Source organism: Stegastes partitus, unplaced genomic scaffold (genome assembly GCF_000690725.1).
Source record: "Stegastes partitus isolate 25-593 unplaced genomic scaffold, Stegastes_partitus-1.0.2 Scaffold962, whole genome shotgun sequence".
NCBI classification, from domain to species: Eukaryota; Metazoa; Chordata; class Actinopteri; family Pomacentridae; genus Stegastes; species Stegastes partitus.
Window position 1 is genome coordinate 208,492 of NW_007578693.1, and position 23,752 is coordinate 232,243.

General features: G+C 40.5%; 1 protein-coding gene across 1 annotated transcript in view; it reads right to left on the reverse strand.

Moving 5' to 3' along the window:
- Positions 1–490: 490 nt before the first annotated feature.
- Positions 491–23,752, reverse strand: part of sf3b3 (splicing factor 3b, subunit 3) — a 34,545-nt gene continuing 11,283 nt past the window's right edge. Inside the window, exons 16-26 of the mRNA XM_008294421.1 lie at positions 23,373–23,495; positions 22,956–23,110; positions 20,913–21,087; positions 18,281–18,486; positions 16,797–16,953; positions 10,918–11,043; positions 7,363–7,575; positions 6,896–6,994; positions 3,071–3,214; positions 1,929–2,033; positions 491–1,816 (exon numbers count right to left, since the gene is read on the reverse strand). Coding sequence (XP_008292643.1) covers positions 1,676–1,816; positions 1,929–2,033; positions 3,071–3,214; positions 6,896–6,994; positions 7,363–7,575; positions 10,918–11,043; positions 16,797–16,953; positions 18,281–18,486; positions 20,913–21,087; positions 22,956–23,110; positions 23,373–23,495 — 1,644 coding nt within the window. The 3' untranslated portion in view covers positions 491–1,675. The remainder of the gene's footprint in view (positions 1,817–1,928; positions 2,034–3,070; positions 3,215–6,895; positions 6,995–7,362; positions 7,576–10,917; positions 11,044–16,796; positions 16,954–18,280; positions 18,487–20,912; positions 21,088–22,955; positions 23,111–23,372; positions 23,496–23,752) is intronic.

The following is a 23,752-nucleotide window of genomic DNA, read 5'->3' on the forward strand; positions in this document are numbered from 1 at the left end:
TTGGTCATGTATTGTAATTTTCTGCAAGAAAGTCAACAGGCACATCTTCCACATTTAAAAAAATACAAAATAAAAATCAAAACCTGCACCTTTAAAAACTACAAACAACTGGCCTATTATGTCCAAATATAAAGAACTTCTCCTTCCTCATTAAATAACTTCTCAACTGTCGTTTGAACCACAGCTTGACGTGCCTGGCTCACCTCGCTGCTGCAACTGAAACGTTTCCTCATCTGTCTAGTTCAGCACTTTAAAGCTGTGAAGTTTGCACTCAAGACTTAAACCGAAACTCAGCTGATAACTGCTCAATAATGATGTTATTCTGCCCACAAGATCAAAATCACTTATCAGCTTAAACTAACATTTCTAACTAACATTTAATTTCTGGCCTCTAATGTGTTAATGATTGAGACAAATGTATTCACAGATCCTTTGGCCGAGCGGTGGCTTTCTACACCCAGTGTGGCAGAAAAATGACACACAAACATTGTTTCATAAAGTACAAAAACAACTTTATTTACAAAAACAGACCACTGCCCCTGTCCCACAAACCCCCGAAATTCTGTGACTACTGTGGAATGCTATGTCTGTGGCTGAGGTTGGGAATTTACTGGACTGACAAGAACAACACCCAGTGCAAACCTGCAGTATTTTTCCACCCACTTATTTAGTCTGCGTGCACCCGTCGTCTAATGCCGCAGTATGGCAACACTTCTTGAACCGTGGCCCGAAGCTTGGACTCGGTTTAGAGGTCAGCTTCTGTTTGGCTGCAAGTAAGCAATATGCTTTAATGAGCTCAAAAAGACAGGTAGGGTGAGAGGCTGAGAGAGGCTTGACAGTACCATCTGGGACCATGGTATATGTATCATTAACAGATGATTCTAATGAATACAAATTAAAACAGTCACACCATACAAAAATTCATTTTGTTGAGATCAAAGTTAGAGGACACGCAAAATGAAATACTTCTTCTTTCTAAATAACCCGTTAAAGACACAAAAATATTGTCAGGCTCACATGCCTCATCCGTCCAGACAGCATGAAATCAATCTCCACACTTGGTGTACATCAGGGAATAACTACTACTTGGGGAAATCTTAAAAAAAAAAAAAAAAAAAAGTCTTTAAATAAAATGTCTTCATTCACTCATTCGCAGAAGATTTCAGTTCAGTGTGATAATGTGAACAGATGACAGAGCAAAAACTGCTTCTGAATTATTTTCACACGGCTGTACGTGTGAAAAAATAACTGTCTCGTAATGTTAAAAGAGCTGAGACTCATCATGTTTCCGTGTAGCGGCTGCATGTGTGGTTTCTGCTGACAAACAGCACAGACGAGGTGTCAAACACCGACGCTGACTTCTCAGTAACTGCTCTGGTGAACATCTATCTGTGGCGTGTCTGTAAACAGCTCGCACTTCTCATTGCAGGTAATTGCAGCGTTGAGAAAGGGGTCATTTGCGTCATCGGTGGCCGATGTAGGACAGTTACCAGACAGTGTGGCTGCTGGTGTATTTGCATGTAGCACAGTGTGTGTCTGCTCACTGTCAACCGCATGACGCCATCAGTCTGAATCCGTAACGGGGGAAAACGGTTGCACAGCAGAATTTGTGTGTCACATTGTTATATGTATTCCTAGAATGAGTGTGCTGCTGTGTGAAGGTGTGTGGGTGTGGTTAGAAGGCGTAGCGAGTGCGGATGTCCTCCAGTTTCTTGGAGACTTCGGGCGGCGTTCTGTCCAGCTCCTCAGCAACGCTTTTCTGCTTGTGAGGATCCATGCTGTTGAACTGCTCGCACAGATCTCCATCGATCACATTCTGGAACAAAGAAGACAAAAAGTTTCCATCATGCTCAGCTGCATATAACCGGAAGAGATGAGGTGGAATTAGACTGCACGAGAGAGCACAGACATGGTAAAACATCGCCCACCTTGACGGGAAAGTAGTAGGATCTAAAGCTGAGATGGTCTCGGCCACAGAGGGGAGGGAACTCAGAGCGCATGTGCATCTCTAAATGCTGGAAGAAGTCATGATCCTGCAGAAAAAGAGAGAGGAGTGAGATAAATGCAATGAGCAATTAAAGTTACTGCACACAAAAAAAATATTACACTACAATGAAATGCATCCACATGTCCATATATGGTGTCTTTAAGGGGCACAGCTTTACTGTCATCCAGCTCTGTGTGTGTGTTGATGTTTAAGGAATGAATCAGAAAATTACACATATGAGATGCAATCAGACTGTTCGTAGAGCATGTGCAACATGTGCAAGGCCTCTTGACTGTTCGCTATCAACCACTGGACTGTTTTTTTGAGCCCATTGATAGGTGCACATTTGCATTTCCTCCATGGACCAAAAACTGGAGCAGAAAACAAATGCTACATTTTGTGTCAGTCAGCAGTGCCGATGATCCAGTGTTCGTATCTAGGATCATCACCTGTGATGGGAAGTGGGTCTGCAGCTACCACCAAGAGAATAAGCTGCAGTTTTCACAGTGGAAGAGTTGCAGTTTCCAAAACCAGACAAGGTGCATCAGGCCAGGAGCACCACAAGCATGCTAGTTGCTTCCTTCAAGATTCATGTGCACCAGGAATCGCTCTGTCAAGGCAGAGTTTTACTACCACAGCAACACAATCGTCGCTCCCTACTCACCAGATTGGGCTCCCTGTGACTTCTTGCTCTTCCCCAAAATGAAATTAAAAAGTGAAGAGCTGTCATTTTAAGTTCTACTATCCTGTTGTTATCTTTTTTGAGAATGTCTCTTATAGACTGTCTATGTTAGAGCATGTTAGACTTTGTTATGCACACATTCTACTGAGGTAGTGCCTTCAAAATGTTCGTGGTATTGTTGTCTTGCACTGCAGTATAAAAACAACAGCGCTTTTATTTCTAATAGGTTTCTGCTGCAGATGGTACCTGACATGTTTGAATAAAGAGGCTTCCAGGGAAGGTTGCAAGTGTTGCAGAAGCAATTTGAACACTGTGGCCAGATTTAAATCCGGTGCAGTTTCTGATTTTTATAGGCAAAGTCTCTGAACTTTTCGATTGCATCCAATAGGTTTGTGTTTTACCTCGTGTGAAGTGAACGGGACCAGTATGCCGATGCCTCCGGACAGTGTGGTGTAGACCAGCGACTCAGAACCTCCAGGGATCAGAGTGGTTTTCTGGAGCGACAACACGGTCTCTCCTACATGGTAGTTCACGATTACCTCGGCCTGGAGAGACAGGAAGAGCAGAGGGGTGACACAGGTTATGTGTTTTTGTTGTCACATACAGCTTTAATCTGGCTGCTGTGAATCAAACAGGTAAATACAAAGAACTCCATGAGGACATGAGAAATGAAATCGTATCAGACATGTCACCTGAAGCCATTTTATGTCCCAACTCCCCAAATCATCTGTCCTGACAGCTGCACATACGTACGAAGCACATTAAGAGTGGTGTCTGTGCCAAGGTCAGAGAGAAGACACACTGTCATCCTGTGCTTAAAGGAAATTGGTGCAGATGACTTAATCCAATAATCATCAAAAAACGACTGCACCGATAATTAGAGGCAATAATCAGGATGTACCTTGTGTACAAAGGCAGCATTCGGTAGCAATAAAACCCCACCATTAGGCTGACCAAACCACGTATGGGACATACATGACACTGACGCCATGGGACCACGAAAGTACAGAGTTAAAATAAACCCTGTGCTCCAGACACTAGTGAGCCAGACATGCACAGGACACAGCTTCCCTCTGAAAACAACAGCAGCTCTGTGTGACACCAACCACAAAGTCTCCTGGGAGGGGAAACATGAATCCCGCACAAGATTTAATAGAAAGCCTCAAAGCACTAAGAAAAGACTGTGAATGATGAACCTCTGCACCTACTGTCTTTCATAACTGACCTGAAACGCTTTCAGAACACACTGTTGGTTCTGTGATGCTGTACAGTGGTGCTTCAGGCTAAATGCTAACAGCAGAGTATAATGTTTAGCCTGGTTAGCCTCGGAGTTTAGCCTGTTAGCATGTTTTCACAGCTGAAGTTACAGGATACAGCTTTAGTTATGCCAGGATTTTCTCAAAAACATCCAAAAGCTTTCGAGTCATTTTACTCACAGCCCACACATGTGAACCTTCCTGAGGTGATAAAGTCAATAGCTTTTGTCCTCTGGAGGCCAAACATGCTTCTACAAAACTTGGCGCTAATCCATCCACTTCTTGCTGCACTAAAGCTGCCAAGCAAGCAAACGTTATCAGTTCTACAGAAAACTTTATGCGGAGTTTGTGATCACATCATCGTTTTCTTTTCTCTACTGCTCTAAGTAATCAGCTTTATTATAAAATCTGGTCTAAACTGCCTGTACTTTAAATGAACTTTGCATTTTTCTTCACTTAATTTGAATTAATTTCTTTTCTATTGTATTTTTTTTTTACATGCTTTTATTTTCTCATCTTGCCTTCTTTAATTATTTAATTCTATAAATCTGTGTGTTCTTCATCTAACTTATCTCTTCTTTTCCAGGTACATTTTTTATTGACTTTTTTCAACATTAACTTGTGAAGTACGTACATATAACAAGGTGCTACATAAATAAACCTGCTTGCCAACTGACAAACGAGCCACTTGACGTATGAGCAAAATGCATGACTTGTACTTCCAATTTTCAGTTAATAATTAAAAGTTCAGAGAGTTTTTAAAGGTGTGACAGCATTCTTAAGTTGTGATTTCTTTGTATTCCAAGTGTTTGATCTGCATCAGCTGGACTCTAAAGGTGCGTGGGGATCTCCACTGTGACCATTTCAGAAAAATCAAATGTTGGACAAAATAAAACAGGAACCGAAGCAAAGTTCCTCTGATCTCACTTTGGTCACAACTTGCTGCTGTGTACCATTCAAACGCAGTGGAAGTGATACATTCGACAAAGTAGCTCAACACGCAGCTCACAAGATGTTTCCTAAGTGTCGAGGAGTTAAGGGAAAGAGGTCAGCACAGGTTATTCTGGTCCTGGGAAAATGAAGGACTCCCTAAGCGCTACTCAAAACTTTGCGCACGGCCGGTGCAGGACCAGACGATTACCTCATTAGGTATTTGAGGGAAGGTGACGAAATCAACAGGATTGTAGCTGCTGTCTCACACCATGTGGGACGTGTCATACTTTGCCACCGTTTTTGTGTCAGTTGAAGACGTAAATTTCAGAATATGGGTCAGTTAATAAATGATGACAAAAGAAGTTTGAGGTAGGTAAGTCAGATAAATGTAAATGTGAGCCAAAAGATTTGCTCCCGTTTTTAGAAAACCAGCAATAAACCCAAAGAAAAAAAGAGGCTGAACTCTTGAGGTTCTCTTAATATAGCTGTGATAGGAATCATGTTTTTTAAAAATCCAGATACATCCATGTGCTCTCTCGTGTGGTTCACATCAACTTTTGACCTTAACTGTACACTTTTTATATTACTTTTTTTTTTTTTTAGGATTTCCATATTCACATGCTTTAGCAACACAAGTGTGTGATTGTGTTTGACTTTTGTGGTCAAAACAGTCAATCCTTTCACTTTGCTCAACAGACAGCTGTCTCTCTGTGTCCAAATAAAAGCGGAATGCATCTAATTTAATGTAAGGCAGCATTTAGCCGAGGACATGTATGGATAATTAGGTTCAACCGGCCAAATGCGATCACACACATACACAACATTTTGGATAAAGACGAGTTCAGGCGTCCACGCCCGCATCTATTAATAGACGCAGTACATTTCCAAACTCCAGCAAATCAATGTGTGCAGCGGCAGAAATAGCAGACAAACACTGTGTCACAAAGGCAACTGGGACCAGCTCATAATGTCAAAATTGGAGGGACTTTCCCAGTCTATGTGCTACCTAAACAGTTTTTGACCAGGATTTAAAATATGGGATGAGTGATGCCGTGTGTGTTTCTCCTGAGTGTGCGACTTGTGCTGCATTTGTGAGGAGGTTAAACTTGTGGTTGATGGTGGTGTGTGTCTGCGGAGGTCAGAGCAGTGGAGGAAGCACATCAGGGCACCGGGCCAGACTCCAGCACCGACCGGACGGCCATTTCAGCTGCAGCACAAGGCGGCCCGAGTCACTCGACTTGTTTTTTCTTTAAAGCCTACAGCAGCATTAACCCTCTGATTCCCAAAAAAACTCTCCAGAAGTTTTGAAGGGAATCTTATCTTTTAAAAAATAAAAATTACAAATTACAAATCACAAAAATTACGTAATTTATCAGACCAACAGTTGCCAGATTTTCAACTCTTCAACAGCCCTTGAACATAATGTGCAGTTCTGTCAGGTAATTTAGCCAAAGGAGGTGCAGCGTCGAAGAATGAGCCCACGAGTAAGTAAAAGTGTGACAGGAGCAAAAAAAACAAAAAAAAAAACTGTCACGATCTTTTACAATATAAATGCTGACAAACAGGCTGCCTTCGACTCTTAAAGACCTCCAGATAAAACTTGAACTGTGCAGCAATGACACCACTGGCCTTGTCTGATGCTCTACTAGCTTCTCCATCATAATTAAGAAGGAGAGAGCTTTGCAATCATTATGATGATGTGTTATCAATGCAAACTTACTTAAACCAATTGAGAAAATCAAACGGATCTTTTTAGTTTTTTATTCTAAACTAAACTGACAGCACAAGCATGAAAGTAGGCCTGGACCTGGACAAAGCATGTTCAGTCTGACTTCTCCTGTCAGACTAGAGCAATGCATTTCTATTACATTCAGGTTACACACTGGCATCTGCAGCTCCTAGTAGAGTTGACACAAACACTCACCAGTAAAAAGCAAGCAGGCAAAACTTTAACAAATCATTTTTTATGTGACAGTGGCTTGCTTCCAGAAACCTGTATGAGACGGATGGATTGGTGAATAATGACAGCGCTTTTACCTTCTGTGATGCTCCATTAAGGAGGCCCCTGTCCCACAAAGCTTTGTTCCCTGTGGGGTCTTCATCCACATCATCGCTGGTGTTCGGGGGAAGACGCACCTGGGAAAAATCAAACACACCATGAAGGGATGTTATGTCTTCTCATCTTGTTAATCCCAAAGGGCTCCAGATGTTTTAGCACCCTCTTGACAGTCACACAAGATTAACGGCTGAAATGACATCTGGAGACGCTCGATAATGTAATAAGATCAATGCAAATGTACTGTTTTAAAGCTTTGTTATAACTGCAAACAGCTTCACTGTGTTTAATATGACTGTAAAAAGGAGAAAGAGACAGAAACTAGCAAAGAGAAGAGACAAGTGAATTAGTAAAGCCCTACTAAACTGACATTGTCTGCTTTGACTCAAGTTGATGAGTTTAGTCAGCAGCTTATTCTACCAGTACGTGTCCTCGTCCCCGTACTTACGATGCTGATGTTTCCAAACTTGTCAGCGGAGGCCATGGTGTCGTAGTCGAGCAGACAGGCTGTCGTCACCCAGCGGGGATACGTGTCATCGGCGAAGATGATGAGCTGGTTCTCGTTGCGTCGGTAACGAACCCAGAACAGACTCTCCTGGACGTCGGACACGATCACACGCTGGCCAATGGTGTGGATGCCGGTCACCAGGTTGGGAACGTGCTGGAGAGGAAGAGGAAGATGACGAGTGAGGTACTAAGTAGACTCAAAACATGATGTGATATAGAACTGCTCTGCAAGCTTCTTTACTGAGACATATGACATAATGACATAATTGCTCCGACATCTAAATACTCTGCAAACAAAATGCTTGTCATGGCTCCAGACTGTGAGCAAACGTTTATGTTTTGTGCATTCGTGCAGGTGTCCAATGATCATGAGGCTGATTTGTCGGCATGAGTAGCTACTCTGTTGTCCTACTTTTAACAACAACGGATATTTTCTTCTCCCTGCCTGACAAATAACACAATCCATTCAAGCTGCTACCGTGTTCCAAAGATAAAGCGTCAATAGCTGATTATATAGTGGAAGAAGCTGCTGAAGAGGCAAACGTCTGACACAACTAGTAACGAGTGCAGGTACAAGCAGAGGATACCAGCTGAGCTGCTGGAGAAAAAGAAACGACTGCATTCAATCACAGCAGCTAAGGTAGTGTAAGGGCTGCAGAATTAAATATTAACAGTGACTTTGACTTCTCACAGTTAAATTACCTTGATCTATTGCAGTATTGGTATTTAAAACGCGCTCCACTCACAGAAAAGTCGATCAAATCTGACATTAGAACACATTATTTCATCCTTTTCAAACTATTTTTGTCACACACACGTCTAACAGCAAGTAGCCTGCATGAAAGGAGTAAAATGACTAAAAATTGTGACAGTGGATAAGCAGATGTTGAGCCGGTGAGGAGTTTAGCCTGTATCCAGTTTAAATGAGCGATATCAGACAACTGGTGATGAAATGAATATATTGTCAGATTGTCAATCTGCATGTGCAAAACAGTTTGGGCCACATCATAAACTATGTGTGACAAACTAAGAAAGTTGTTGTGTGAGCTGTTTCCATGTAATTATCAAGTACATTTGTTGGGAACGTTCAAAAAGAAAAAGCATATTAGACTTGTTTCCATTAGCTGCTGTAGCGCAAATAAACTAAGCTGTGTAGCGTCATCAGAGAGCTGCGATAAACAGAGTAGAAGAGGCCGGAAACAAAACCAGACGTTTTCAAGCTGCTACGAAACTTAGAAGAAACAAACAAAACTTTGGCCATCTACAAGAGAAGTCTTCAGGAACAGTTTATAATCACAAAAGATGTAATTATTCTTTCATTCTAACTGAAGTCAAAAACCAGCTCAAGTGAATGAATAAACTTTTTTGCGCAACTGATATTTTTGTTGTTTCCAAAAGCACTTTGGATACAAGGCTGCTGACAATAGGACAGATACTCGCTGAAGGTTGTTTGTTCTTTGTGGAGAGAAGGTACATCTCCACTTTACAAAACTGTGCAGCTTTGGGTAATTTTACCTTAAAGTGCTTCAGAATTTAATTAACTCATCTACAAAAGGAGCAGTTGGAAAAGCCGCAGACTGTGTTAGTACTGATTTCGAAAATCCGACTAATTAAAACCGTCGCTGTTGTGCACTTGGATAAAAAAGTCTTTGTCTTCAGAGGAAGGAAAAGCCGCGGTTTAAATACAGTGAAGTTACCAACAGTCACTGGATTAAGGGCTTTATTTGTTTTCTAAAGGCTAATATCCTTTACTTAGATGATTCAAATGCTAAAAATAAACCCTTATCTGTACCGCGGTTTCTCTTACCAGATTAAGTCATTAAGAGAAATTCGGGGAATACAGGTAGATCTGAAATCAAGAAAGCCTATTATCTGACCCTAATGACCCTTAACAGGCTTTTAAGTCTGTAATTACCTACAAATGTCTCTGCAGCTGAAGTATCAGTGAGGCTGTAGTAAACCCTGGAGTGCAGCTCAGAAAACCATGTTCAGGAGTAGTCAGACTGTTAGAGACCTTGTAAGTGCAGTTATTTGATAAACGTGTGTCGCTTTTATCAAATCAGGCCTCACACATGACAGAGATAAAGACTGCCCGCATGGCCTTTCTGGTCCACAATTATCTGGCTATTTCTGTCGTACACCGCAAAGCTTTAAAACTCCTAAATGAAGAGATTTAAATGATAATTCAGATCGTGTTACATGCATTTAGAAGTTCACGACTGTCTCTGTGGCAGCTGTGGTGCCGTCCTGAGACGAAGCTCATCATGTTAAAGGATGTGAACTCTCCCCCTGACCAATCAGTTGGTCGTGGTTTGGGTGAAAGGTGGCTTTTCGCTGTGGATGGCCCCTGAGCTATGTCTCCAAGGACCGACACTACGTTTTTCAAGTGTCTAGTCCAAGTTGCATTTTGTAGCTACAAGACGGTTTCCTTAAAAGACCAAACCAGGACACTTCTGAGGACAGAGCTGCTGAATGTAGGTAAACGCTAAAGAGAAAACAAGTGAAGGCCACATTTTAGGGTGTCAAAACTAAAGGATTAATAGCGACTAGGCTATTAACTGTGTGGGAAGAGACTGTTAAATAAAACTGCTTGCCTAAGATGTCATTAATCAGAGCTGCTTTGATAAATTGCACACACTGTGAAACAATACTTCATGGTTTTAGCAGGTGTGCTTACAAAAGGGTGACAGACATTGGTAAAGCCTAGCCTTGGACTATTTTTTTTTTCCAGTCAGATCTTCATTGATTTTTATTTTTTTTATTTTAGTCTAGAACTAGATTTAACCCTCTGAAACCCAATTAGTTTCTGTTTTTTTTCTCCTTTCACAGTCACTAAATGTCTCTTTAGCAGCACAGCACAGTTATAATGCCAAGAATTCAAAAAAAAGAAATAACAAAAAGTTGAATTTCTTCGATTATTCACTTCTTCACATTGCCAATACTGAGGAAAAAATTGTGTCTCTACATATTGTACATATTTTACAGCTTACATTTATAACTGTACTTGTCTCCACAGCCAACAGTTTAGCTGAAAAGTCCCAGATTTTTTGTCACGTGACTGTTGGTTGTTGCTTTACAGCTACACCGAGGACTGCAGAAATGTTAGTGTTCTCACAGCATCTGGAGTTTGGTTTATTTTTTAGCAAGTTTTACATCTACACATGTAGAATATGGTGATTTTAATGAAATATCACAATATTAAGGTGTGAATTTTTCAGACCAGACTAAAAGCGATACAACCAAAGCCACTGCGAAGTTGAAAATCCAATGATTCTGAAAAATACTTTATTTATCCCAGAAGGGAAATTCAATTCTGTCGGTTTTTACAGTTTTTGGCTCTGACGAATGGTGTAATTTTGCCTTTCACACCTACCAGAGGGTTAATCATAGTCTGGAAAACTGTCTGAAAGTGACAATCTAACATGCTTCCTTTAACAGCTCACACAACACAAAGGCCTACATTAGGTGTACAGATGTTTGTGTATTAAGCTCTTACCTTGTTCTCACACTTGCGCAGCAGCTTCTTTTTGCCCAGGTCGTAGATTCTCAGCAGTTTCCCAACTCCCACCAGGACTCGTCCCTGGAATGGTGCAATGGCCAAAGGCACGTCCTCTACTGGGGTCTGGCAATAAAAAAAGAAAAAACAATTTTAAGGAAAATTCAGGTGAAGACGCAGTGAGTTTGTCTAAAGCAAAGACAGCTAGTATTTCTTCAGTCTAAGACCTTTTTGAAGATGGGTCCAATGTCTAGCTAAGCACAGCTTTAGACCTAATCTCCAAATCCCCTTAGGTCATGACATGGATCTCAGGTGGTGTGAAGAAGATCAAGACCGGCCCAAGCTCTTTGTTTAAATGGTTCGTAGACACAAAAGTCTGTTCTTCTGTCTACTCCCCTGCATCAACCATGAGACCTTCTGGTTTATGTAACATGGCTTTTATATATACACACATTTAAAAAACAGATAAACTTCATTAAACCTCTGAAGAACATTGTGCACAATTAAGATCAAAATTATTTGTCCCTGTGCCAATTTTTAACTTGGAGTGAATTTTCATTTGACAAATATGTTTCTTGTGGCTGGAAATGACAAACATGAGGCAAAAGATAATAAGACCTCATACCAGACCAGCTCGTGATACATTTGAACTACTTCTGTGCTGCTTTTGTTTTTTATTTATTTTTTCCCTCCCAAAAACCTACCATTTCTAAAACTATTCATACCTTTACTCTGTAATCAGTGGCATTTTTTTTTTCAAATAGTTCTTACAATTGCCAACAAGCTTTCTGCACATCTCCACTGGGATTCTGAACCACTCCTGTAATGATCTCCAGGTTTTTGAGGTTAGAAGGTTTCCTTGCCACCACTCTGGTCTTTAGTTCCTCCACAGATGGTCTTCGATGGTCTGGATGCTGGCTGGGTCGCTCCTAAACGGTTACACTGTTTTTTGTTAAACTATTGTCTGACCAATTTAGTTTGATGTTGTCTTGCTGGAAGGTTCAACGCTGGCCAAGGTCCAAGTTTTTCTGCAGACTGAACAGGGTCTTCCTCCAGAGTCTTAAAGGGCTCCTCTTTCCTAATGATGCTGTTTACTCGGCCAGGACTGCTGGTCCATCGACTGAAAGCCACACCCGAAGCATTACATAGCCACCTCCAGCTTGACTGTGAGGATGGTGTTCTTGGGGTTAAAAGCTTCTTTTCTTTGCCTAATGAAAGCTACATCCTTGTGTTGGAACAACGCCATTTTCCATCTCACTCGACAACAGCAGCTTTCTTCTGTGTTCAGGTGAACTTTTGTGTGCCTGTCTTGGAGAAGCCAAGTCCTCCTTGGTCTGAGTTGATGAACACCAGCCTCATAAAGTGTCTGACTGAGATGTTGGTACCGTAACTGCTCAGATTCATCAGGATGGTGTTGGTGGTGAATCTTGGATTCTTCGAGGCCTCTCACATTACCATTCCTGCCAGTGCCGGGGCCACTCTTGGCATCCTACACCACACCCAGTGTGGAACACCCTTGTACTTTTTGCGCTGTGGCCACTGGCAACTTGAAAACACTTGAATATGGTTTTATAGTCTTTGTCAGTCTCCTGAGCAGCCACAACTCTCTCTCAGTGATGGACAATAATAGCGAGCTCGCTAAGCTCTTTGGTTTGAGCCATGACTTGCAACAGACTAGTTTGAAGCAGCAAACTAATGTATCGGCTGCTCCCAATGTGTAGTGTTTTAGAATGCTCGAAACAGGGGGAAAAAAAGCTGCTTTTTTTTTTTTTTTTTTAAACTACATAAAAAATTTACAATTCCAATGGGTATGAATAATTTTGGACATAGCACATTCAATAAAACAGTTAAAAAAAACAACAATTAAACACAGAAATAGTCCAAATGTATCTGTAACATCATGTCCTACCCTCTTTTGTCATCAATACCAGAATAAAACTACTGATCATACATGAATCAAAATATGTGCTATGTATAAACAGGTTTGAGCTCAGCTGTATGTTCCTGCTTAATAACGTTACAAGGCAGCTGCTAAGGACAATATAACAACTTCAAATCTCGTAATAGCAAACCAAGTTAGTAAACTTTAAATCAGATTATTTTTTAGGATTCCTCTTCTATGTTTCAGAAATGTGAATCAGAAAACTGAACATAAACATACGACTGTGCATTTGTTGTTGCATTAATTAAAAGGTAATTATCATGGCGTCAGTTTTGTTTTTTTTTTTTTTGTTTTTTTTATGTATGACGCAGTTGAACATTTAAAAACCTCATTATTAGTTGAAAATATGTTCATAAATTCCATTTCTCAAACAAGATTATACTGGTCACAAGGTAAACATTTTCAATACTTTTCCTGTCGTTGATGAACTACGAGGTAACTTAAAACGCCCATTCTAATCAGCATCCTGTTGCTTTTCCGTGGCCTTCAACAGGCCTATTGCTGCTTTGATGCATGTTTCATGTTAATTGCAATAAATCCTACAAAGCAGCTTGAAGCCAGCAAAGGACAGTGTGTCTGCAAAAAGGGATCCTACTTCACTGTGTTCATTGTGCTTTCAGTAACTGCAGCATTAACCTTTTTAAATGTCCTTCTCTTCACATGAGCTGTTTTTAAGTCCTGTTGTTCAAAATCATTGATTCAAGTACAGACGGCATTCTTGTTTAGCACTTGAACATGTTTAAAGAGGACTTAAAGCTTTTGCTCTCACATTAAGGCAACAGCTTGCTGACTGTCAGACTAACAACAGGGTAAGAGTGCTGACACTGCAGTCATCTACCACTGATGCTGTTCCGACTCTGAGATGTTAGCTTGTCTACATTTGAGATGCAGTGATGATTTAAGGCTATCTTCTTCAGTGTCTCTCACACCGCTGGCATTATTTTTAGGTCTCAGAAGATGAATTTAGGCACCAAACTACTTGACATTTACGTTCAAGTCAAGCTTATGTAGCAAGTAGCAGCAGTTTTTCTGGATCAAAATGGGCTTTTGGGGGGTGACTTTGCATGAAATTAAGCCCCATCGGTCCATATTCATTGAACGCAATGACTCTGTTACCATTTTTGAAAGAAGTCTATGCATGTTCTTTTTATTTCGGGCCATTTAATAAACAAAAATGTCTATTATGTTTGAAAAAATGAACCCCCAATCAATTAAAGTGTTCCCCCCTTTATTTTTTTTTCTAATCCTCAATTCTTATGATTTTGGTGCCAGTGATTTTCCTTTTTTGCTGGCTAAAATCTTTGGGTGGCACCAAAAATTGCTGCATATGTTGATCTACAACATGCAGAGGGAATGAAACTAGTTGAAGGATTGTCATATGTAAAAACCGTACACCATGGCCTGAGTGAGCAAAGCAAAAAGGAACAAGGTAGTTAATCTGCATCAGCAGGTGTTTCCAGATGTGCTGTTCAAACTCAAAGCACAAGGAAGTAGGTGCGATTGAGGACCAGAAATTAGGGATTCACACTGAAGATTGATCTCAAACAGGAAAAAAAAAAAACCAAAAACAACACTTATACATGAAAAACAAGAATTAGGGAGCAGAAATTCTTTTAGTGAGTACATTAGGAGAAGTAGGAAATAAAAAACCAAAAACAACACTTATACATGAAAAACAAGAATTAGGGAGCAGAAATTCTTTTAGTGAGTACATTAGGAGAAGTAGGAAATATTTTAGGTGAAAATGAGGCACTAATCTAACTTGGCTGCTCTGTGAATAAATACATCTGGATAATTTTGGTTTTGCTGATGAATGAAGGTTGTTTTCGGAGGTACAGGCTGCACCAGCACCACTACTGGCCATGCGGCCTTGTGCATATATGTGTCCAGCCAGGTATGTCAACCTGCATGGTGCCATATAACACAAAAACATAACGTTCTCTGCTCTGTCTGAGTATCCATATGTATGTGCATGAGTAGAAGTTGTGTGTTGTGACCAGATAGAACGATCTAAAAAATCAGATCTGGTTAAGTGGTTGGGGAATTCCTCTAACCCCGTGAAAAGAAGTGGCTGACACCACTGTGCAATCCAACACTCATGACTCATTTCCCCTGTTAATCCACATCAGGTAACAAACACATGTGGGCTGATTCACCCCGATCATCTCCACCCTGCTCGAGTTTCCGGGGGAATTGCCCGGAGAGCAGCGGGTGGCGCCAGACCCAGTAACATCTGCGTTTGGCGTCAATAAAACTTTATTTGGGGCTGTCCTGCTGGGTGCACTCTGGAGACCCTTGTCCCTCGAGTCCAGCTCTTATCTCAGCACCCATTTCAAACCATCCCCCCCCATGGCCACCCTTTCTCTCTAATTATAAACACAAAAGCTGCGCGGGAAGCACATGGCTACCAGACTTGATCGACAGACACACATTAGCTGGAGTGACAGCCGATTCACAGCCTCATCAGAGCCTGAACGCGATGCAGCTGTGAGGAGCAGACACATGGACAATGGAGCTACAGGGCTTTGTCACATGGCACCACATCACACTTGTCAGGACGGGCAGATGGAAAAGCAACTGCTTTTCTCTTCGGTTGATTAAATACCGATGCTGCTAAATTTGTATTCTTTCACATGTCTAAATCTTATTTCACTTACAGTAAGCTTAGTGTAGGGCTACATGATACTGGAACAAACTGGCACTGTAATATTTTAGTGTTACTGCTGTATATATTGCAAAAAAAAAAAAAAAGTCATTTTCACCTTTTTACTTGAATACTTCTATTTGGAAAGACTTCATAATTCCTGAATAGATTTGGGTGATTTTATAGAGGATGCATAGAAAATAAAAGATAACTTTAAAAAAAACTTTAATCCTTTAACACTGCTAAAGGCTTTCAAAGTAGTTCTTTGCTTTGGATGATATACAGATTTGACTTTGCACTCGTCCCACATAGTGTTGTGGCGCTGATTTAAATGGTCAAATAAATCAGTTGTGTGGCGGCAACAATCACAGGACACTCATCATCTCTATAGTCAAAGTACTTCCATACAACTGACTACAGCTGCACAATTATGGCCAAAACGATAATCCTGATTAATGAATCAATATTGAGAATACAATAAGCCTATTTATCACTGACAATCAGTGCTTTTTTTCTTTTTTTTTTTCTCGCATTTTCACATTTAAATAGTCAGAGTACTGCTTTCACTTCCATGTTGTGCTACATTCCTGCAAATGCACAAACCTTTGTATTAAAGACTGAAAGCAAGGTTCTTCATCTGAGTTCAGAACATCTCCTAAAGGAAAAATATCAATTCAATTACACCTCAAATGCCGTACTTGCTGAACATCTGCTTATCAATAGACGCTACAATTTATCACTTTTCCCTGAATGCCTCACATGTAGGCTAAGGTAGATGCTAGCATGGAAGCTGTGCAGATAAAAAGCCCAATTCAGACAGGTATTACTTCAGGTGATTTATCTACATGGGCTGTTTTTTATGAACACAGTTTTCTAATTTTATCTCGTCTTTATTTATTCAAATTTTTAATTGTGAGAAGCCAAAATTGTTGTCATGATTTATATTCCGGTAATTGGGCTGCTCTACAACTAACATTACTGTTCTTTTTTGCAAGCACTGCTTCATTTTAAATGTTTCTCTCCTGTTTCCGTCCCATTTGCTGTGCACATATAGAGCCTGCATGTTAACGAGCTCTGTCTTGTAAATTAAAAAAAAACAACAACAAAAAAACACTAAGTGTATCCAAAAACTCTTAAATCAGAGTACGCTATAGTCAGTTGTATGGAAATACTTTGTCTGATGAGACAGACAGTCAAGTTTTCTTGCTGTATTAATCAGCAAAACTACCAAAACATTATGTGTTTAGGTAAATTTGAGTTAATCAGACCCAGTTTAGTGTCTATAAAACCCACCTTGTGCACAAACTCCAGCTTCTCCCCTCCACCAGTGAGCCGGTAGGTGTAGATGAAGCCGCCGCCAACTGACCTCGGGTTGAGAATCATGTCCCTGGCAACGCCGACCAGAACATACCAATCATCTCCTGTGTTGGTAAAACGACACACTGCAACACTGAAAAACATCAAGCACAGGGAAACGGGGGGAAAGGGGAGATGTGAGAAATGAAGAGAATTAAAAACAAGCAACACTTGACATAACATTGTGCATTTGAAGCTGCTACAGCAATAGCTAAACTACCAACTACCTTGATATTGGTGTAATATTGACAGTTTATAGTTTAAATACAAGGACTGCAGTGCATATTTTTAGAAAATGACTCCGGCTAGACATTTATAGTGTGGTATTGGGTTGCACAAATGACACGTTCCATAAACAGTTAAATTTTTTTTTTTAAAAAGAGAAAGTTCCCTACTTATTTTTTTAAACATCTATAGACCACAAAGAGATTCCAATACTGTGTAAAAAGGAAATATCTGAAACTGTCCGCTGCATTCGTGTCATTTTGAGTTAGCTGAGAAATATTCAATGATTAGAACTGAAAAATACTCATCTGTGCCTTAAGAACATACCACAAAAACACATGATATCAGACAGGACTGCTTGTTAATCCTTCCTCTGGATTTGCTTTTTGTTATTCAGTGGAACATATTTATATCACTGCTGCAAGAGGGAGACAACCTACTATTAACAAAAGCGCTGATTTAAAGTCTTCTTCATGTAATAACTTACTGCAAAATGAAACGTAACTGAACATCTCTATTGGACCTGAGGCTTGCAGCAGCCACATAGTATAATGACTGTATTTATGAACCCCTTGACAGGGATCTGGACTCAGGAATGAATGAAAAAAAAAGGAAGCCCTATTTCATCCGCACCAAACCACTAAACCTGGTCTCTCCACTGAATCGTTAAACCGCCTGATAACAGAAACCAGGTTAGATCCACTTTTGCAGCCCAACAGATTTCACTCAGGAAGATGTCTCATCTTAAGTTCAGTTTCGAAGCACCACTGGCGAGAATTTATGAGATCCTGTGAGACTTTTAGACTGGCTGTCAATTAGAGTGAAAGGTGTAATAAATGGGGAACAGTCCGGGGTGGGTCTGTGGGCTGCATTACCTCACTTATCCCCATCTCTAACAGACACTACTGACAGTTCAAAGTTGAAGCACTGTGTCTTGTGGGACCTTTTCTCCAACATCAAGCGTTTCTGCTTCACACTCTGCACATTCTTCCACTCTTTTCAACTCCTCTCCATCCTGTCTGTTAACAATTTCATTAAGTGTGACATCCATCTGTTAACAAAAACTCACAGCTAATAAACCGACTCTCAACTTTCTTTCTTTCCTACATGATCACCAATCCTCCGCTTCATCTGGATGTGACCGTATAATCTACACACGATGGCACTGAGGAGTGTTTCTGATTTGATCAACTCACCTAAAGGCGGCTTCGTTCTGTTCCAGCTGCACCTGGTCCAGCGTTGAACCCTGTATGGGGTTGACCAGTCGCACCAGCGAGGCCCACTGCCCGGCTCCAGCTTTAGGCGAACCAAAAATGGCTTCTGGGAGATTCTCGTTGAGGAAAGCAGCGGCCATCTCAGCGGCCAGTTCTCTTTCATCCTCTCCAGCAGCCTCCACCATCTCCTACAGGGGCACAAGAGAGTTTGCCATTTTTCTCTGCTGTGTATCCTTTTAGATTTCATATCTTAATAACAAAACAAGCACATCCTAAGACAGGAGCTGTGACTTTGACTGTGTTTTCAGATGGCATATATGAAATTATAAAATTATAGCAATAACTGAGACAGTGAATGATATCAATGATGCAAATAATTATCATTTTCAGTTATAATCTTCACACACGACTGAAAGTTGTGGCGTCCTTTAAATAAAGAGATACTGCCTCTCAGGCCTGTCTTTTATGTCTAGTGTGGAATCTGTTCTTCATTTTTGCTTCAGTATAGGTCAAGCGGATGGTGCAAATATGTAGAAATATAAATTTTTTTTAAAAAGCAGTGATGGAAAAACTGAGCCCCTTGCTCTTAATTTATTGTCGTCAGCTGCTGCCGCCATTATTCAAGTGGGTTTGACTGTCAACGACTGCATGTGCAATCACTCCAGAGGGGTTTTTCACCACACAGCAGACAGCAGAGGAAGCACATCTGTCAAGTAGGCTTGTAGCGGCTGTCAATCAGATTGACCTCTGATGATTGAAGACACAAATGCTGATTGATATTGATGTATGCTCAGTACGTTATCCTGTTTCGTTAACTAAAAGCAACACGCTGTCAGCTGAGCAACCCGTCAGCGGTATGGGAGGTTGCACCAACATCTGGTGGAAAAGAACTTTACTAACATGGACCAGAACCGACGATATCAGAGCAACAACGTCCCTCCTGTCATCACTTCTCTCTGCTTCTATTGCATTTATCTTTGTGGTTAGGGGTTAGGACATCTTAACTTTTTTTGTGGATAATGACCAAGAAAAATATACAGTAATCTGACGGGCCGAATGTGAGTCAGCTAAGGATCTTAACGACTAATTGTTAATCGATAAAAAAGTATTACACAGTAAGGCAGTGGACGAGGGTCATGCATGGTAGAAAATATACTGCAGAATTGCTGTAGTACCTGGTTGCACCACCAGGTGTGCCGACCACCTGTAAGAGTCACATAAAACGAACGCACCTCCCTACTGTCTAACTGTTAACTGTGCCAGTCGTGCTGATGAATTCTGCAGCATAAATTTGTAAACAAGTCTTTCAAACATTAACACAGCTCAGGAGCTGAGTGTCTGTCAGCAGAGGTGCTGCTGACATTCAGGAGCAGCAGAACTCCTAATATATGCTTCCAACAACTTTGAAACTAAAATGCGAAGGTGTGTTGACAAACTCTGCTCCAAATATACATATATTTTAGAGGTGGTAGTAAATGCGAACAAATATATGATAAAGTTTCTGCAGCAGGATTCTTGGACATCTATTGCAGTTGAGCAGGTTTTTGTTCCAGCAGCTGGACTCATTATTTTTTGACATTTACTTCAAAATCTACGGACTTGATTGGTTGAATTAATGGACCTTTGTCTATGAATATTTTGTGTGTGACTATGATTTGGGTTGCATATGACCTGATTAAAGTAATAGAACTGAAGTACTGGCTATGCTTGTCTTTTTTGTGAGGTTTCGTAGCGAGGGAGTTAAGCTATCGGGGCAAACTTCTAAATCGTGAAGGAAAATCTGTTTTAAAGTAGGGATGTATAATACGTTGGCGACCACATTGGTATCGGCCAATATTCGTGTTTTTTTTCCCATATATCAGTATCGGGTGAATGAACAAATTTATTTATTAATTGTTAACATGGCCGACTATCAGCTAAGGAGGTAGTTTTGCATCCAGGGACTCAATAATCTTCTCCTCGACAGATAAGTCAAGTCACTGAGGGAGCAATTTTTTCTTTTATATGAATAAAACACCCCAAAATAAATGCAAACACACAGGCCTGTGCCTCTTTTCCTGCCTCTGTCAACTTGTGCTACTGCTGCAATAAAAAGTGGGCTAAAAAAGCTGGCCCCCAGCCAAACCCAACTGCTGACCCTGAGTGAACACAATCAATTCCCACAACGGAGCCACTAAGCTGCAATCGTGTTCCGGCTATAAATTGTGACATGACAAAATAGGGGATATAAATGCTAAGTCTGGGAGGTCTCGACACTCTTAATGATGCGTTTTCACACTCATGGTCAGTATGATCACCGGCGAGGGCAGAATCAAAGCAGCTCCGTAGTAAACTCCTAGAATACCTGTATTGGGTTGCTCTCCCAGGAGACAGAGCACAGGCACAGCAAAGTGTCTGTTACAAAAGATCAAGACTTTCTTTTTAGGTTGTGACCTACAGAAATAGTAACAGCTCTCCCAGAACTCTCCTTTGGCCATAACTTTATTAGCCAGCATACCATTGTTCTGCCCCCCAAAAAAACTATTAGTGTGTGACACCAAAATGATTCTAACTTTGCCCTTTAGGTCGGAAGGATTTATTACTTCAATTATCTCATTGACATGGCACTTCATACCTCAGCCATCTGTTGCTTTCTTTGAGCTTTGGTCGCCTCGGTGTAGGCGTTGTGGTCGGTCTCGATCAAAATGAGGTTGTTGGTCTCCTGGTGGATTACAAACTTCCTGGGAGTGTACTGCAGAGGAAAGGCCACTTGGTTGAAGACGGCGCCGAGTTTCTCCAAAGCCAAGATTCTGTCAGACAGAAAATGACAAGAGAGAGAAGAGAGACGGTTACAAATACATTTGAACTTAAGGGGCACAGCGGTGAGAACGCTGAGATGTTCTGTGTTCCTCAACACACAACAGTCTGGCCACAAGAAACTTTTCACTTCAGCGTTGGACTGTCAAACCACCAACACACCATACCAGAGAAATGTGTCACACAATACCAGGCTATGTGGTGCACTTATTATATACTTGAAGTAACTGTGTGTATGCTCTATTCTTCTTATGTACGGGGCAAAGGCTGAAAGATTTGCACTTGAACTAGGTTTGTTTCCAAAATGACATAACTGCCTTGTTGTAAAAAAATAAATAGTTAACGGCTGTGCAACCATTTCACATAGGGATGCATAACAAAGCCTGGTATGAAAGAAGCCCTGGGACTAAATTAATTAAGACAGGAGGATTGATAACCTAAAATATCAGTTCTGCTGTCGGTGTTGGAGAAATTAAAAAAATGTCCCATTTATTATAACTATATGGACATTAGCTTGCACTTTTTCTCTCATCAGCTGCATTTTTAATTTGTCTATGAAGCAGTTTACTAAAGTTCTCTCTCGCTCCGTCGCTGCAGCAAACACAAATCCAGTACTAAACACGCATTCAAGTTGAAAATTCTCATTGCCACAAGTGCAACAAGTCTTTTGCATGCAGTAGAATAAATCTGTTGAAACATCCAGAGTTAGCAGTTCTACACTCTCTGGCTTGTAGTTCACTTCTCATTAACCCAGGTACGGTGCACATTTTAAGAGCCAACAGTGGACTTGGTGTTAACTAGATTATGCAAACATTGGTTAATGTTTACAAGGAAACATTAACCCCCTGATTGTTTAGTTGTGGTTGTGTTCACAAAGTCAGTCTAAAATAGAGCATCATCTGAACTTTCATTTAGAGATTCAGTTTCAAAGCAGGTTTAATTATTTGGGGGCTGCAAGAAACCACTGTCCTGCTTTATTTCTTATCTTTTCTCTAACTGAATGTTTGCATTAGAGCTGGAGTAGAAGAAGCAATCAAACTGTTTTCTTATGTAAAACTAGTCATGCTGCACAGTAAAAACACTGTTCTGCTTTTAGTTTTTTCATTGAAACTGAAAAAGAGATAATTAAAGAAACACAGTAATATTAATTTGCTTTGTTTTTTCTCTTAAAAAATGACCCACAGGAGTACCGTTAAAGCATCACACTGATAAACAGTTTCACTAAGACGAGTATTACTGATTACTAATTGTACAGCTTCAGTAACTTCACTGTTTTGTTTGCTTTCTTCTCTGCAGTTTTACAAGTTTGTAAAGTCAGATTTCATCAAAGTGCTGATTCTATTCAATTTGCTTTCAAATAAGGGAAAAAAAACAGAAAACCTTTGCAAATGACTGGAATAGGTCTGTGAAGATTCTCAGTCATCCAGGTCATGGCTATTCTCGCAGTTTAATCGTAACAACTGGGCTTGCTTGAGTTTCTTGAAGACAGGTGAAACATCTTCAAGAAACTCACGTAAGTCCAGTTGTTTCGATTAAACTGTGAGAATGACTGGAATAGGATTTGTTTTTGAAGAACAACTAAAGCAAATAACTAGTTCAACTGATGCAGTCACTTTTACTTTAGATGGATGAACTGATTTCAAGGATGATTCGTGGACTAATTATTTCAACTCTAGCATGAGACAAATTTTAGTAGATACTAGAACATAAACTGTTAATTTCATGGCTAACCAGCAGTGCATTTTGGTTCTATATGCCACACGGTTCTTTCCCTCCCAAAATCTTCAGCATTTGTACATTAACATGACAAACAATGCTGCTTTGTGTTGTGTACTAAACAGTCTAACTGTTGCTTCCATACCTCAGTGTGTTGGTGGAGATGGCCACGATGCCTTCTGGGCATTGCTCTGAGGCGAAGCCGGAGGCGTACTCCAGAGTCTCATAAGAGAGGGGGGTCAGATGGAAGCGAGACTGGTATGAGTAGCTGAGCCAGGAGCGGCTGGACATTGCCAATACCTATTAAAAAGACAAAAAACAGATTTTTCAGCTGCAACTGAAAAGGTTTTTCCAACAATTTATTAAGTGATTTATGCTCCTAAACTCTTAAATGACAAAAGTACAAAGCTTAACGTTTTCTGTTAAAATTCCTTACTTTGTCTGATTATGAGCCAAAAGACTAAGAGAGCATGCAATGTACTGTTTCAGATTTCAGTTGGAACTATAGCAGCATGCTGTCTAATTTTAAAGTGTGTTGATATCAAGTAAATGAGCCACGTACAGCTTCCTGCCCCTGCATCCTGACTCTGAACAGTTTGACAGGTCGTGACCCCAGGTAGCGTGTTCTGGTATCGGATAGGTCACCGGTCACTGGGTCCAAAACGGTCCTGAGCAGCACCCCGTTCTGAGAAACAGGTTAGAAACATGCACAGATTACTGAAAGACATCATCTAAAATCTATATCTCAATAAACTGTCACAAACACCCACAAGTTATATTAATTTGTTGATTCAAAATCTCTGCAAAGACCTCCTCTCTCTGGATTGTGGATAACTGGTTGGTTGAAATTGTGGCTGATGCAGACAGTCTTAGAACCTAATATTTACTTCTAATATCAAGTAACATTCTTTCTGGATGAAATACAACACAGATGTGACCAAG